General features: G+C 48.0%; 1 protein-coding gene across 1 annotated transcript in view; it reads right to left on the bottom strand.

The window, feature by feature from the left end:
- LOC106613194 (roundabout homolog 1) overlaps positions 1-15,483 on the bottom strand; it is a 333,867-nt gene that overhangs the window by 70,326 nt on the left and 248,058 nt on the right. Inside the window, exons 15-16 of the mRNA XM_014215221.2 lie at positions 2,193-2,424; positions 478-599 (exon numbers count right to left, since the gene is read on the bottom strand). Coding sequence (XP_014070696.2) covers positions 478-599; positions 2,193-2,424 — 354 coding nt within the window. The remainder of the gene's footprint in view (positions 1-477; positions 600-2,192; positions 2,425-15,483) is intronic.

Here is a 15,483-nt window from a genome sequence, read left to right as displayed (position 1 = left end):
TAACATCCTACTGTCTCTTCCACACCTGAGATCACTAGGCACAAAGGAAGAAGATAACCTCTACCTATGTATCATAACATTCCAGTCTGTCTCACTCTGTGCTACAAATATTTACATGGTGCTACAGTAGATATACCCTACAGACCAACATGTTGTTATAGTAGATATACCCTACAGACCAACATGTTGTTATAGTAGATATACCCTACAGACCAACATGTTGTTATAGTAGATATACCCTACAGACCAACATGTTGTTATAGTAGATATACCCTACAGACCAACATGTTGTTATAGTAGATATACCCTACAGACCAACATGTTGTTATAGTAGATATACCCTACAGACCAACATGTTGTTATAGTAGATATACCCTACCTACACTACCTTAGTACACTACTGTACCTCAGTACACTACCTTTGACCACTCTCAGAGTGTGTAGGGAGAATTTGGGAGTCCCTGCCAGTGTTCTCACCTTGTACTCCTGGACCACCCCGTTCTGCTCCTCCTCTGGAGGTGGTTGCCAGGAGACCACAATGGCGGTCCCATTGTCCCCGCTCTCTGAGACGGTAACCCCACGAGGGGCTGCACTGGGAGCTGGGGACAGAAAGATAGACACAATAACACATGTTAATGTAATACACCCATCAACAGTAACACACACTGTCTGCTCTCTCCTCACTTCTACTGCTCTCATAAATGGATCCTATCCAGAAGAGAGCAGAAGTAGAAATAACAGTCACACTGTCTATATTCACTAGGTGTCTGTAATAAAATGACTGTTTTTCTTTGTTCAGAGAAAGTGTTTAAGGAAATAAAAGAAAATCACTGTTTATTCAAACAAGGAGAACGATGATTGTAATGTTTACGCTTGGGGCGGGGGGGGGGGGTGTTGATTCTACACTGATGAGCATAACTAAAGTGATTTAATCATGACAACATACAGCATAACACTCTTAATCTCTTTCTGATTCACTGTAATGAAATCAAGCATTTCTGCTCACGGGAGTGAGGGCATCGTGTTTGAACTCTGAAAACAATTAGCAACAAAATGAACAGGGAGAAATGAAAACACACACCCACACACACATTTTGGCAAACTATCTTTTTTTCAGTCAGCTCCTCTCTCATTCATTCCACATGACTATCATGATGCTTCTCTCTGGGTTGCACCCAAACCCCAGAAGATTTCCACAATCACACAATCATAGCCTATCAACAAAGATATTTGTTAGATATTACTTGTTAGATATTACTGCACTGTCGGAGCTAGAAGCACAAGCATTTTTGCTACACTCGCAATAACATCTGCTAATCACGTGTATGTGACCAATAGAAATTGATTTGATTAGCACAGCACTGATGTGAATGTAGTATTTGGGTTCATCAACCTCTGGGTTTCACAGGACGTTTTCAAACAGTACAACATCTGGCCCTAACACGCAGAAAACACCACAGGACATAATATGATCCTTTACTCGCAACGCCTGCTGGGAACAGCTGTTGTTCTCACACACATGCATAGTCGCAAAGGTCGCAACACCTGCTTGAGGCAGACTCTGGACAGGACAGGTAGTTTGGTTTGGGAGTGTTTGTTGTTTAGTTACAAGTGGTTGCCTGTTTGCCATTGGTTCTGTATAGGTCCAGTGAGAGAGTGGTTCTGTATAGGTCCAGTGAGAGAGTGGTTCTGTATAGGTCCAGTGAGAAAGTGGTTCTGTATAGGTCCAGTGAGAAAGTGGTTCTGTATAGGTCCAGTGAGAAAGTGGTTCTGTATAGGTCCAGTGAGAAAGTGGTTCTGTATAGGTCCAGTGAGAAAGTGGTTCTGTATAGGTCCAGTGAGAGAGTGGTTCTGTATAGGTCCAGTGAGAAAGTGGTTCTGTATAGGTCCAGTGAGAAAGTGGTTCTGTATAGGTCCAGTGAGAGAGTGGTTCTGTATAGGTCCAGTGAGAGAGTGGTCTGGTGGCGAACTGCTAGGACCAGCAGGTGCTAATGAGCCCTACCACTGATCACATGGACTGGCAATCCTTCACAAACACAGAGCTGTTCTCCAAAGACAAGCACAGAGCACACACACACACACACACACACACACACACACACACACACACACACACACACACACACACACACACACACACACACACACACACACACACACACACACACACACGTCCACCCACGTCCACCCACCTTCCTCCAGAGTCTTGGCTATCTTGACCTCACTGTCTGTTCCCTGGAACTCGTTGAAGAAGGGGCGAACTTTGAACTCGTAGGTGACTCCCTTCCTGAGCTGGGGCACCACAGTACTGTCCTCCCCTGGAGTTCTCACCTCAAACACAGTCCAGTCACTCCTCTGATGCCCCTCTGGAGAGGTCCGGTACATCACCTTATAACCCTGGATGTACTGAGACTGCTGCTCCACCTAGTGGCCAGGGGAGAAGACAACACACACACACATACACACACACACACAGACACACAGGTCAGCTTGACTCTATTTAGGTGCTCTGAGTGACTCTACAGTGGAAAGTCTCTCAGCATCGTTCTGGAACTCATTATCAATAGACAGTTCAGTTGTTGCTTTAGGCCAGTTTAACTAACGTGGCTGTCCCTGGCTGGCTGGCTGTCTGGCTGGCTGGCTAGTGGGGACCGGAGTGCTAACTCATCAAATGGCCCATCCATCCATCTATCCCTCCATCCCTCCGTCTGTGTGTCGGCCAGTGGAGCGGATCTGTTTGGAGCGTCAGCGATGTGTGGAACCCGCAATGCACCATGAGATCATAGCCCAGAGGTTCCTGAGAGTCTGGTCCTGGTTAGAGGGGGCTAGAAAAGGGCGCCCAGAACAGCCCGGCCCGTCTCCTCCTGACTTACTGAGAACTGTAGTCTAGAATCAGGGGGACAGTGCAGCCTCTCATACTGACCGACATACACACATAGTCAGTTATAGTCAGTTACAGTCAGTTATAGTCAGTTATAGTCAGTTACAGTCAGTTGTAGTTAGTTATAGTCAGTTATAGTTAGTCACAGTCAGTTACAGTTAGTCACTGTCAGTTATAGTCAGTTATAGTCAGTTGTAGTTAGTTATAGTCAGTTACAGACAGTCACTGTCAGTTATAGTCGTTACAGTCAGTTATAGTCAGTTACAGTTAGTTATAGTCAGTTATAGTTAGTTACAGTCAGTTGTAGTTAGTTATAGTCAGTTACAGACAGTCACTGTCAGTTACAGTCAGTTACAGTCAGTTATAGTTAGTTATAGTCAGTTGTAGTTAGTTATAGTCAGTTACAGACAGTTACAGTCAGTTATAGTTAGTTAAAGTCAGTTACAGTCAGTTACAATCAGTTACAATCAGTTACAGTCAGTTATAGTCAGTTATAGTTAGTCACAGTCAGTTACAGTCAGTTATAGTCAGTTACAGTCAGTTATAGTCAGTTACAGTCAGTTACAGTCAGTTATAGTTAGTTATAGTCAGTTATAGTTAGTTATTGTCAGTTATAGTTAGTTATAGTCAGTTATAGTTAGTTATTGTCAGTTATAGTTAGTCACAGTCAGTTACAGTTAGTCACTGTCAGTTATAGTCAGTTATAGTCAGTTACAGTCAGTTATAGTTAGTTATAGTCAGTTATAGTTAGTTATTGTCAGTTATAGTTAGTTATAGTCAGTTATAGTTAGTTATTGTCAGTTATAGTTAGTTATAGTCAGTTATAGTTAGTTATTGTCAGTTATAGTTAGTCACAGTCAGTTACAGTTAGTCACTGTCAGTTATAGTCAGTTATAGTCAGTTACAGTCAGTTATAGTTAGTTATAGTCAGTTACAGTTAGTCACTGTCAGTTATAGTCAGTTAAAGTCAGTTACAGTCAGTCACAGTCAGTCACAGTCAGTTATAGCCAGTTATAGTCAGTCATAGTCAGTCATAGTCAGTTATAGTCAGTTATAGTCAGTCATCATCAGTTATAGTCAGTCATAGCCTGTTATAGTCAGTTATAGTCAGTCATAGTAAGTCATAGTCAGTTATAGTCAGTCAGAGTCAGTTATAGTCAGTTATAGTCAGTCATAGTCAGTCATAGTCAGTTATAGTCAGTCAGAGTCAGTCATAGTCGGTCATAGTCAGTCATAGTCAGTCATAGTCAGTCATAGTCAGTCATAGTCAGTTATAGTCAGTCATAGTCAGTCATAGTCAGTCAAAGTCAGTCATAGTCAGTCATAGTCAGTCATAGTCAGTCATAGTCAGTTATAGCCAGTTATAGTCAGTTACAGTCAGTTAGTCAGTTACAGTCAGTTATAGTCAGTTACAGTTAGTCACTGTCAGTTATAGTCAGTTATAGTCAGTTACAGTCAGTCACAGTCAGTTACAGTCAGTCACAGTCAGTTATAGCCAGTTATAGTCAGTTATAGTCAGTTATAGTCAGTCATCATCAGTTATAGTCAGTCATAGCCTGTTATAGTCAGTTATAGTCAGTCATAGTCAGTCATAGTCAGTTATAGTCAGTCAGAGTCAGTTATAGTCAGTTATAGTCAGTCATAGTCAGTCATAGTCAGTTATAGTCAGTCAGAGTCAGTCATAGTCAGTCATAGTCAGTTATAGTCAGTCATAGTCAGTTATATCCAGTTATAGTCAGTCATAGTCAGTCATAGTCAGTTATAGTCAGTCATAGTCAGTCATAGTCAGTCATAGTCAGTCATAGTCAGTTATAGTCAGTCAGAGTCAGTCAGAGTCAGTCATAGTCAGTCATAGTCAGTTAAAGTCAGTCATAGTCAGTCAGAGTCAGTTATAGTCAGTCATAGTCAGTCATAGTCAGTCATAGTCAGTTATAGTCAGTTATAGTCAGTCATAGTCAGTCATAGTCAGTTATAGTCAGTCATAGTCAGTCATAGTCAGTCATAGTCAGTCATAGTCAGTTATAGTCAGTCAGAGTCAGTCAGAGTCAGTCATAGTCAGTTATAGTCAGTTAAAGTCAGTCATAGTCAGTCAGAGTCAGTTATAGTCGGTCATAGTCAGTCATAGTCAGTCATAGTCAGTCATAGTCAGTCATAGTCAGTTATAGTCAGTCATAGTCAGTCATAGTCAGTCAAAGTCAGTCATAGTCAGTCATAGTCAGTCATAGTCAGTCATAGTCAGTTATAGCCAGTTATAGTCAGTTACAGTCAGTTAGTCAGTTACAGTCAGTTATAGTCAGTTACAGTTAGTCACTGTCAGTTATAGTCAGTTATAGTCAGTTACAGTCAGTCACAGTCAGTTACAGTCAGTCACAGTCAGTTATAGCCAGTTATAGTCAGTTATAGTCAGTTATAGTCAGTCATCATCAGTTATAGTCAGTCATAGCCTGTTATAGTCAGTTATAGTCAGTCATAGTCAGTCATAGTCAGTTATAGTCAGTCAGAGTCAGTTATAGTCAGTTATAGTCAGTCATAGTCAGTCATAGTCAGTTATAGTCAGTCAGAGTCAGTCATAGTCAGTCATAGTCAGTCATAGTCAGTCATAGTCAGTTATATCCAGTTATAGTCAGTCATAGTCAGTCATAGTCAGTTATAGTCAGTCATAGTCAGTCATAGTCAGTCATAGTCAGTCATAGTCAGTTATAGTCAGTCAGAGTCAGTCAGAGTCAGTCATAGTCAGTTATAGTCAGTTAAAGTCAGTCATAGTCAGTCAGAGTCAGTTATAGTCAGTCATAGTCAGTCATAGTCAGTCATAGTCAGTTATAGTCAGTCATAGTCAGTCATAGTCAGTCATAGTCAGTCATAGTCAGTTATAGTCAGTCATAGTCAGTCATAGTCAGTCAAAGTCAGTCATAGTCAGTCATAGTCAGTCATAGTCAGTCATAGTCAGTTATAGCCAGTTATAGTCAGTTACAGTCAGTTAGTCAGTTACAGTCAGTTATAGTCAGTTACAGTCAGTTACAGTCAGTTACAGTCAGTTATAGTTAGTTACAGTCAGTTACAGTCAGTTACAATCAGTTACAATCAGTTACAGTCAGTTATAGTTAGTTATAGTTAGTCACAGTCAGTTACAGTCAGTTATAGTCAGTTACAGTCAGTTATAGTCAGTTACAGTCAGTTACAGTCAGTTATAGTCAGTTACAGTCAGTTACAGTCAGTTATAGTTAGTTATTGTCAGTTATAGTTAGTTATAGTCAGTTATAGTTAGTCACAGTCAGTTACAGTTAGTCACTGTCAGTTATAGTCAGTTATAGTCAGTTACAGTCAGTTATAGTCAGTTATAGTTAGTCATAGTCAGTCATAGTCAGTTATAGTCAGTTATAGTCAGTCATCATCAGTTATAGTCAGTCATAGCCTGTTATAGTCAGTTATAGTCAGTCATAGTCAGTCATAGTCAGTTATAGTCAGTCAGAGTCAGTTATAGTCAGTTATAGTCAGTCATAGTCAGTTATAGTCAGTCAGAGTCAGTCATAGTCAGTCATAGTCAGTTATAGTCAGTCATAGTCAGTCATAGCCAGTTATAGTCAGTCATAGTCAGTCATAGTCAGTTATAGTCAGTCATAGTCAGTCATAGTCAGTTATAGTCAGTCAGAGTCAGTCATAGTCAGTCATAGTCAGTTATAGTCAGTTAAAGTCAGTCATAGTCAGTCATAGTCAGTCATAGTCAGTCATAGTCAGTCATAGTCAGTCATAGTCAGTCATAGTCAGTCATAGTCAGTTATAGTCAGTCATAGTCAGTTAAAGTCAGTCATAGTCAGTCATAGTCAGTTATAGTCAGTCATAGTCAGTCATAGTCAGTCATAGTCAGTTATAGTCAGTCATAGTCAGTTAAAGTCAGTCATGGCTGATGACGTGTTAGCGAACTTTAGATCAACTATTAATTTGCTTCTATTGAATGTATGAATTTTACAATACAACCTATCGGTGTGAACTAGAAGGATAATGTAGTGTATGTAGTGTACTGTACTGTACTCTACTGTAGTGTACTGTAATGTAGTGTACTGTAATGTACTGTACTGTAATGTACTCTAGTGTACTGTACTGTACTGTATTGTATTGTACTCTAGTGCACTGTACTATACTATAGTGTACTGTACTGTACTCTACTGTACTGTACTGTACTGTAATGTACTCTAGTGTACTGTACTATACTGTAGTGTAGTGTACTGTAGTGTACTGTAGTGTACTGTAATGTAGTGTACTGTGATGTACTGTAATGTAGTGTACTGTGATGTACTGTACTGTAATGTACTCTAGTGCACTGTAGTGTACTGTAGTGTACTGTACTGTAGTGTACTGTACTGTAGTGTACTGTAATGTACTGTACTGTAATGTACTCTAGTGTACTGTACTCTACTGTAGTGTACTGTAATGTACTGTACTGTAATGTACTCTAGTGTACTGTACTATAATGTAGTGTAGTGTACTGTAGTGTACTGTAATGTACTGTACTGTAATGTACTCCAGTGTACTGTACTCTACTGTAGTGTACTGTAATGTACTCTTGTGTACTGTAATGTACTGTACTGTAATGTACTCTAGTGTACTGTACTATACTGTAGTGTAGTGTACTGTAGTGTACTGTAATGCACTGTACTGTAATGTACTGTACTCTACTGTAGTGTACTGTAATGTACTCTAGTGTAATGTACTGTACTGTAATGCACTCTAGTGTACTGTACTATACTGTAGTGTACTGTAGTGTAGTGTACTGTACTGTACCGTAGTGTACTGTACTCTAGTGTACTGTAGTTTAGTGTAGTGTACTCTAGTGTTTTACTGTGCTGTACTGTACTCCAGTGCACTGTACTGTAGTGTACTCTAGTGTACTGTAGCGTACTCTAGTGTAGTGTAGTGTATTATCATCCCTGTGTAAGGCAGGCAGAACTGGCTTGTAAAGTTTTAGATATTTATTTTTTATCCCTCCTATAAAATGTGCTGTCACCTCAGGTGGTCTTCATTAGGCTCAGAAATGTGCAACCGTTAAGCAGAAACACATAAGAACAACATACAAGCCAGAAACTGCCATGAGATTGGATTTAACCCCCAAAAAACAATCAAACTATGGCCATGTAAAGAGTGTATGTAAATACAATGTAAAGTTGTTAGTGACTACTGGTGGAAAACTTAGATGGTAACTGGGCATTAGGCTGTAAGACAGGGTAACAGGAAGACGGGCTATCAGACATGGAGACGGGCTGTCAGACATGGTAACTGGGAGACGGGCTGTCAGACATGGAGATGGGCTGTCAGACATGGAGACAGGCTGTCAGACATGGAGAAGGGCTGCCAGACATGGTAACTGGGAGACGGGCTGTCAGACATGGTAACTGGGAGACGGGCTGTCAGACATGGAGACGGGCTGTCAGACATGGAGACGGGCTGTCAGACATGGTAACTGGGAGACGGGATGTCAGACATTGAGACGGGCTGTCAGACATGGAGACGGGCTGTCAGACATGGTAACTGGGAGACGGGCTGTCAGACATGGAGACGGGCTGTCAGACATGGAGACGGGCTGTCAGACATGGAGACGGGCTGCCAGACATGGTAACTGGGAGACGGGCTGTCAGACATGGTAACTGGGAGACGGGCTGTCAGACATGGTAACTGGAAGACGGGCTGCCAGACATGGTAACTGGGAGACGGGCTGTCAGACATGGAGACAGGCTGTCAGACATGGTAACTGGGAGACGGGCTGTCAGACATGGTAACTGGGAGACGGGCTGTCAGACATGGAGACGGGCTGGCAGACATGGTAACTGGAAGACGGGCTGCCAGACATGGTAACTGGGAGACGGGCTGTCAGACATGGAGACGGGCTGTCAGACATGGTAACTGGGAGACGGGCTGTCAGACATGGTAACTGGAAGACGGGCTGTCAGACATGGAGATGGGCTGTCAGACATGGAGACGGGCTGTCAGACATGGTAACTGGAAGACGGGCTGTCAGACATGGAGACGGGCTGTCAGACATGGTAACTGGGAGACGGGCTGCCAGACATGGTAACTGGGAGACGGGCTGTCAGACATGGAGACGGGCTGTCAGACATGGAGACGGGCTGTCAGACATGGTAACTGGGAGACGGGCTGTCAGACATGGAGACGGGCTGTCAGACATGGAGACGGGCTGTCAGACATGGTAACTGGGAGACGGGCTGTCAGACATGGAGACGGGCTGTCAGACATGGAGACGGGCTGTCAGACATGGTAACTGGGAGACGGGCTGCCAGACATGGTAACTGGGAGACGGGCTGTCAGACATGGTAACTGGGAGACGGGCTGTCAGACATGGAGACGGGCTGTCAGACATGGTAACTGGGAGACGGGCTGTCAGACATGGAGACGGGCTGTCAGACATGGTAACTGGGAGACGGGCTGTCAGACATGGAGAAGGGCTGTCAGACATGGTTACTGGGAGACGGGCTGTCAGACATGGTTACTGGGACACGGGCTGTCAGACATGGTTACTGGGACACGGGCTGTCAGACATGGAGACGGGCTGTCAGACATGGTAACTGGGAGACGGGCTGTCAGACATGGAGACGGGCTGTCAGACATGGAGACGGGCTGTCAGACATGGAGACGGGCTGCCAGACATGGTAACTGGAAGACGGGCTGTCAGACATGGTAACTGGGAGACGGGCTGTCAGACATGGTAACTGGGAGACGGGCTGTCAGACATGGTAACTGGGAGACGGGCTGCCAGACATGGTAACTGGGAGACGGGCTGTCAGACATGGAGACAGGCTGTCAGACATGGTAACTGGGAGACGGGCTGTCAGACATGGTAACTGGGAGACGGGCTGTCAGACATGGAGACGGGCTGGCAGACATGGTAACTGGAAGACGGGCTGACAGACATGGAGACGGGCTGTCAGACATGGTAACTGGGAGATGGGCTGTCAGACATGGTAACTGGGAGACGGGCTGTCAGACATGGTAACTGGAAGACGGGCTGCCAGACATGGTAACTGGGAGACGGGCTGTCAGACATGGAGACGGGCTGTCAGACATGGTAACTGGGAGACGGGCTGTCAGACATGGTAACTGGAAGACGGGCTGTCAGACATGGAGATGGGCTGTCAGACATGGAGACGGGCTGTCAGACATGGTAACTGGAAGACGGGCTGTCTGACATGGAGACGGGCTGTCAGACATGGTAACTGGGAGACGGGCTACCAGACATGGTAACTGGGAGACGGGCTGTCAGACATGGAGACGGGCTGTCAGACATTGTAACTGGGAGACGGGCTGTCAGACATGGTAACTGGGAGACGGGCTGTCAGACATGGAGACGGGCTGTCAGACATGGAGACGGGCTGTCAGACATGGTAACTGGGAGACGGGCTGCCAGACATGGTAACTGGGAGACGGGCTGTCAGACATGGTAACTGGGAGACGGGCTGTCAGACATGGTAACTGGGAGACGGGCTGTCAGAAATGGAGACGGGCTGTCAGACATGGTAACTGGGAGACGGGCTGTCAGAAATGGAGACGGGCTGTCAGACATGGTAACTGGGAGACAGGCTGTCAGAAATGGAGACGGGCTGTCAGACATGGTAACTGGGAGACGGGCTGTCAGAAATGGAGACGGGCTGTCAGACATGGTAACTGGGAGACAGGCTGTCAGACATGGAGAAGGGCTGTCAGACATTGTTACTGGGAGACGGGCTGTCAGACATGGTTACTGGGAGACGGGCTGTCAGACATGGAGACGGGCTGTCAGACATAGAGACGGGCTGTCAGACATGGTAACTGGGAGACGGGCTGTCAGACATGGAGACGGGCTGTCAGACATGGAGACGGGCTGGCAGACAGGTTAACTGGGAGATGGGCTGTCAAACATGGTAACGGGGAGACGGGCTGCCAGACATGGTAACTGGGAGACGGGCTGTCAGACATGGTAACTGGGAGACGGGCTGTCAGACATGGAGACGGGCTGTCAAACATGGTAACGGGGAGACGGGCTGCCAGACATGGTAACTGGGAGACGGGCTATCAGACATGGAGACGGGCTGTCAGACATGGAGACGGGCTGCTAGACATGGAGACGGGCTGTCAGACATGGTAACTGGGAGACGGGCTGTCAGACATGATAACTGGAAGACGCGCTGTCAGACATGGAGATGGGCTGTCAGACACGGAGACGGGCTGTCAGACATGGTAACTGGGACATGGGCTGTCAGACATGGAGACAGGCTGTCAGACATGGTAACTGGGAGACGGGCTGTCAGACATGGTAACTGGGAGACGTGCTGTCAGACATGGAGACAGGCTGTCAGACATGGTAACTGGGAGACGGGCTGTCAGACATGGTTACTGGGAGACGGGCTGTCAGACATGGAGACGGGCTGGCAGACATGGAGACGGGCTGCCAGACATGGAGATGGGCTGTCAGACATGGAGACGGGCTGTCAGACATGGTAACTGGGAGACGGGCTGTCAGACATGGAGACATGCTGTCAGACATGGTAACTGGGAGACGGGCTGTCAGACATGGAGACGGGCTGTCAGTCATGATAACTGGGAGACGGGCTGTCAGACATGGAGATGGGCTGTCAGACATGGAGACGGGCTGTCAGACATGGTAACTGGGAGACGGGCTGCCAGACATGGTAACTGGGAGACGGGCTGTCAGACATGGAGATGGGCTGTCAGACATGGTAACTGGAAGACGGGCTGCCAGACATGGTAACTGGGAGACGGGCTGCTAGACATGGAGAAGGGCTGTCAGACATGGTAACTGGGAGAAGGGCTGTCAGACATGGAGATGGGCTGTCAGACATGAAGACGGGCTGTCAGACATGGTAACTGGGAGACGGGCTGTCAGACATGGTAACTGGGAGACGGGCTGTCAGACATGGTAACTGGGAGACGGGCTGTCAGACATGGTAACTGGGAGACGGGCTGTCAGACTTGGTAACTGGGGGACGGGCTGTCAGACATGGTAACTGGGAGACGGGCTGTCAGACATGATAACTGGAAGACGAGCTGTCAGACATGGAGATGGGCTGTCAGACATGGAGACGGGCTGTCAGACATGGTAACTGGAAGACGGGCTGTCAGACTTGGTAACTGGGAGACGGGCTGTCAGACATGGAGACGGGCTGTCAGACATGGAGACGGGCTGTCAGACATGGTAACTGGGAGACGGGCTGCCAGACATGGTAACTGGGAGACGGGCTGTCAGACATGGAGACGGGCTGTCAGACATGGTAACTGGGAGACGGGCTGTCAGACATGGTAACTGGGAGACGGGCTGTGAGACATGGAGACGGGCTGTCAGACATGGAGACGTGCTGCCAGACAGGTTAACTGGGAGACGGGCTGTCAGACATGGTAACTGGGAGACGGGCTGTCAGACATGGTAACTGGGAGACGGGCTGTCAGACATGGAGACGGGCTGCCAGACAGGTTAGCTGGGAGACGGGCTGTCAGACATGGTAACTGGAAGACGGGCTGTCAGACATGGTAACTGGGAGACGGGCTGTCAGACATGATAACTGGAAGACGAGCTGTCAGACATGGAGATGGGCTGTCAGACATGGAGACGGGCTGTCAGACATGGTAACTGGAAGACGGGCTGTCAGACTTGGTAACTGGGAGACGGGCTGTCAGACATGGTAACTGGGAGACGGGCTGACAGACATGGTTACTGGGAGACGCGCTGTCAGACATGGAGACGGGCTGTCAGACATGGAGACGTGCTGCCAGACAGGTTAACTGGGAGACGTGCTGCCAGACAGGTTAACTGGGAGACGGGCTGTCAGACATGGTAACTGGGAGACGGGCTGTCAGACATGGAGACGGGCTGTCAGACATGGTAACTGGGAGACGGGCTGTCAGACATGGTAACTGGGAGACGGGCTGTCAGACATGGTAACTGGGAGACGGGCTGTCAGACATGGAGACGGGCTGTCAGACATGGTAACTGGGAGACGGGCTGTCAGACATGGAGACGGGCTGTCAGACATGGAGACGGGCTGTCAGACATGGTAACTGGGAGACGGGCTGTCAGACATGGTAACTGGGAGACGGGCTGTCAGACATGGAGACAGGCTGTCAGACATGGAGACGGGCTGTCAGACATGGTAACTGGGAGACGGGCTGCCAGACAAGGTAACTGGGAGACGGGCTGCCAGACATGGTGACGGGCTGTCAGACATGGTAACTGGGAGACGGGCTGCCAGACAAGGTAACTGGGAGACGGGCTGCCAGACAAGGTAACTGGGAGACGGGCTGCCAGACATGGAGACGGGCTGTCTGACCAGAGACGGGCTGCCAGACATGGTAACTGGGATACGGGCTGCCAGACATGGTAACTGGGGATCGGACAGGGTAACTGGGGATCAGACAGGGTAACTGGGGATCAGACAGGGTAACTGGAGATCAGACATGGTAACTGGGAAACAGACAGGGTAACATGGGATCAGACAGGGTAACTGGGGATCAGACAGGGTAACTGGGGATCAGACAGGGTAACTGGGGATCAGACAGGGTAACTGGGGATCAGACAGGGTAACTGGAGATCAGATAGGGTAACTGGGGATCAGACAGGGTAACTGGGGATCAGACAGGGTAACTGGGGATCAGACAGGGTAACTGGGGATCAGACAGGGTAACTGGGGATCAGACAGGGTAATCAGAAAGAGTCTTGGATCAGAATTGGCATGTCAGTATCCTTTTAGCATGTCCCATTCATCACTTATTATTGTACCTAGTTATTCCCTGGGAATGTAGGGGTTGCCTTGTGTCCAAATACAAAGCAGAGATTTGACCAACCCCCAAGGGTAGTAGCAGCCTATACTGTATGAATAAGAAGCCCGTTTATCGAATACAGTATGTCTGATGCAACTAGTGAGGTGTACAGTTATACTGTTCTTCTATTCAGCCCAACATAACCTAGAATAGATAGACATAAGGCCAGTGTTTAATAAGATATCCACTATCTCACAGCAGAGTTCCTAATACCTCCTCAAGCTGCCCTTTAACCTCTCCCGCTCCTTTATTCTCATCTTTTCTCCTTCTCCTCCACCTCTCCTACCACATCTGCAACCTCCCCCCCTCTCCTACCACATCTGCAACCTCCCCCCCTCTCCTACCACATCTGCAACCTTCCCCCCTCTCCTACCACATCTGCAACCTCCCCCCCTCTCCTACCACATCTGCAACCTCCCCCCCTCTCCTACCACATCTGCAACCTTCCCCCCTCTCCTACCACATCTGCAACCTCCCCCTCTCCTACCACATCTGCAACCTCCCCCCTCTCCTACCACATCTGCAACCTTCCCCCCTCTCCTACCACATCTGCAACCTTCCCCCTCTCCTACCACATCTGCAACCTCCCCCCTCTCCTACCACATCTGCAACCTCCCCCCTCTCCTACCACATCTGCAACCTTCCCCCCTCTCCTACCACATCTGCAACCTTCCCCCCTCTCCTACCACATCTGCAACCTTCCCCCCTCTCCTACCACATCTGCAACCTCCCCCCCTCTCCTACCACATCTGCAACCTCCCCCCCTCTCCTACCACATCTGCAACCTTCCCCCCTCTCCTACCACATCTGCAACCTTCCCCCCTCTCCTACCACATCTGCAACCTTCCCCCATCTCCTACCACATCTGCAACCTCCCCCCTCTCCTACCACATCTGCAACCTCCCCCCTTTCCTACCACATCTGCAACCTTCCCCCTCTCCTACCACATCTGCAACCTTCCCCCCTCTCCTACCACATCTGCAACCCCCCTCCCCCCTCCCCCCCACCACATCTGCAACCTCCCCCCTCTCCTACCACATCTGCAACCGCCCCCTCTCCTACCACATCTGCAACCTTCCCCCTCTTCTACCACATCTGCAACCTCCCCCCTCTCCTACCACATCTGCAACCCCCCCTTCTCCTACCACATCTGCAACCTCCCCCTCTCCTACCACATCTGCAACCCCCCTTCTCCTACCACATCTGCAACCTCCCTCCTCTCCTACCACATCTGCAACCCCCCTCTCTCCTACCACATCTGCAACCTTCCCCCCTCTCCTACCACATCTGCAACCTTCCCCCCTCTCCTACCACATCTGCAACCCCCCCTCTCTCCTACCACATCTGCAACCCCCCCTCTCTACTACCACATCTGCAACCTCCCCCTCTCCTACCACATCTGCAACCTCCCCCTCTCCTACCACATCTGCAACCTTCCCCCATCTCCTACCACATCTGCAACCTCCCTCCTCTCCTACCACATCTGCAACCCCCCCTCCCCCCTCCCCCCCACCACATCTGCAACCTCCCCCTCTCCTACCACATCTGCAACCTCCCCCCTCTCCTACCACATCTGCAACCCCCCCTCTCTCCTACCACATCTGCAACCTTCCCCCTCTCCTACCACATCTGCAACCTTCCCCCTCTCCTACCACATCTGCAACCTACCCCCCTCTCCTACCACATCTGCAACCTTCCCCCCTCTCCTACCACATCTGCAACCTTCCCCCCTCTCCTACCACATCTGCAACCTACCCCCTTTCCTACTACATCTGCAACCTATT

Source organism: Salmo salar, chromosome ssa09, assembly GCF_905237065.1.
Source record: "Salmo salar chromosome ssa09, Ssal_v3.1, whole genome shotgun sequence".
In the NCBI taxonomy this organism is placed as follows: Eukaryota; Metazoa; Chordata; class Actinopteri; order Salmoniformes; family Salmonidae; genus Salmo; species Salmo salar.
Note: the sequence above shows the minus strand (reverse complement) of the source record. Positions and strands in the feature narration are given on the sequence as shown.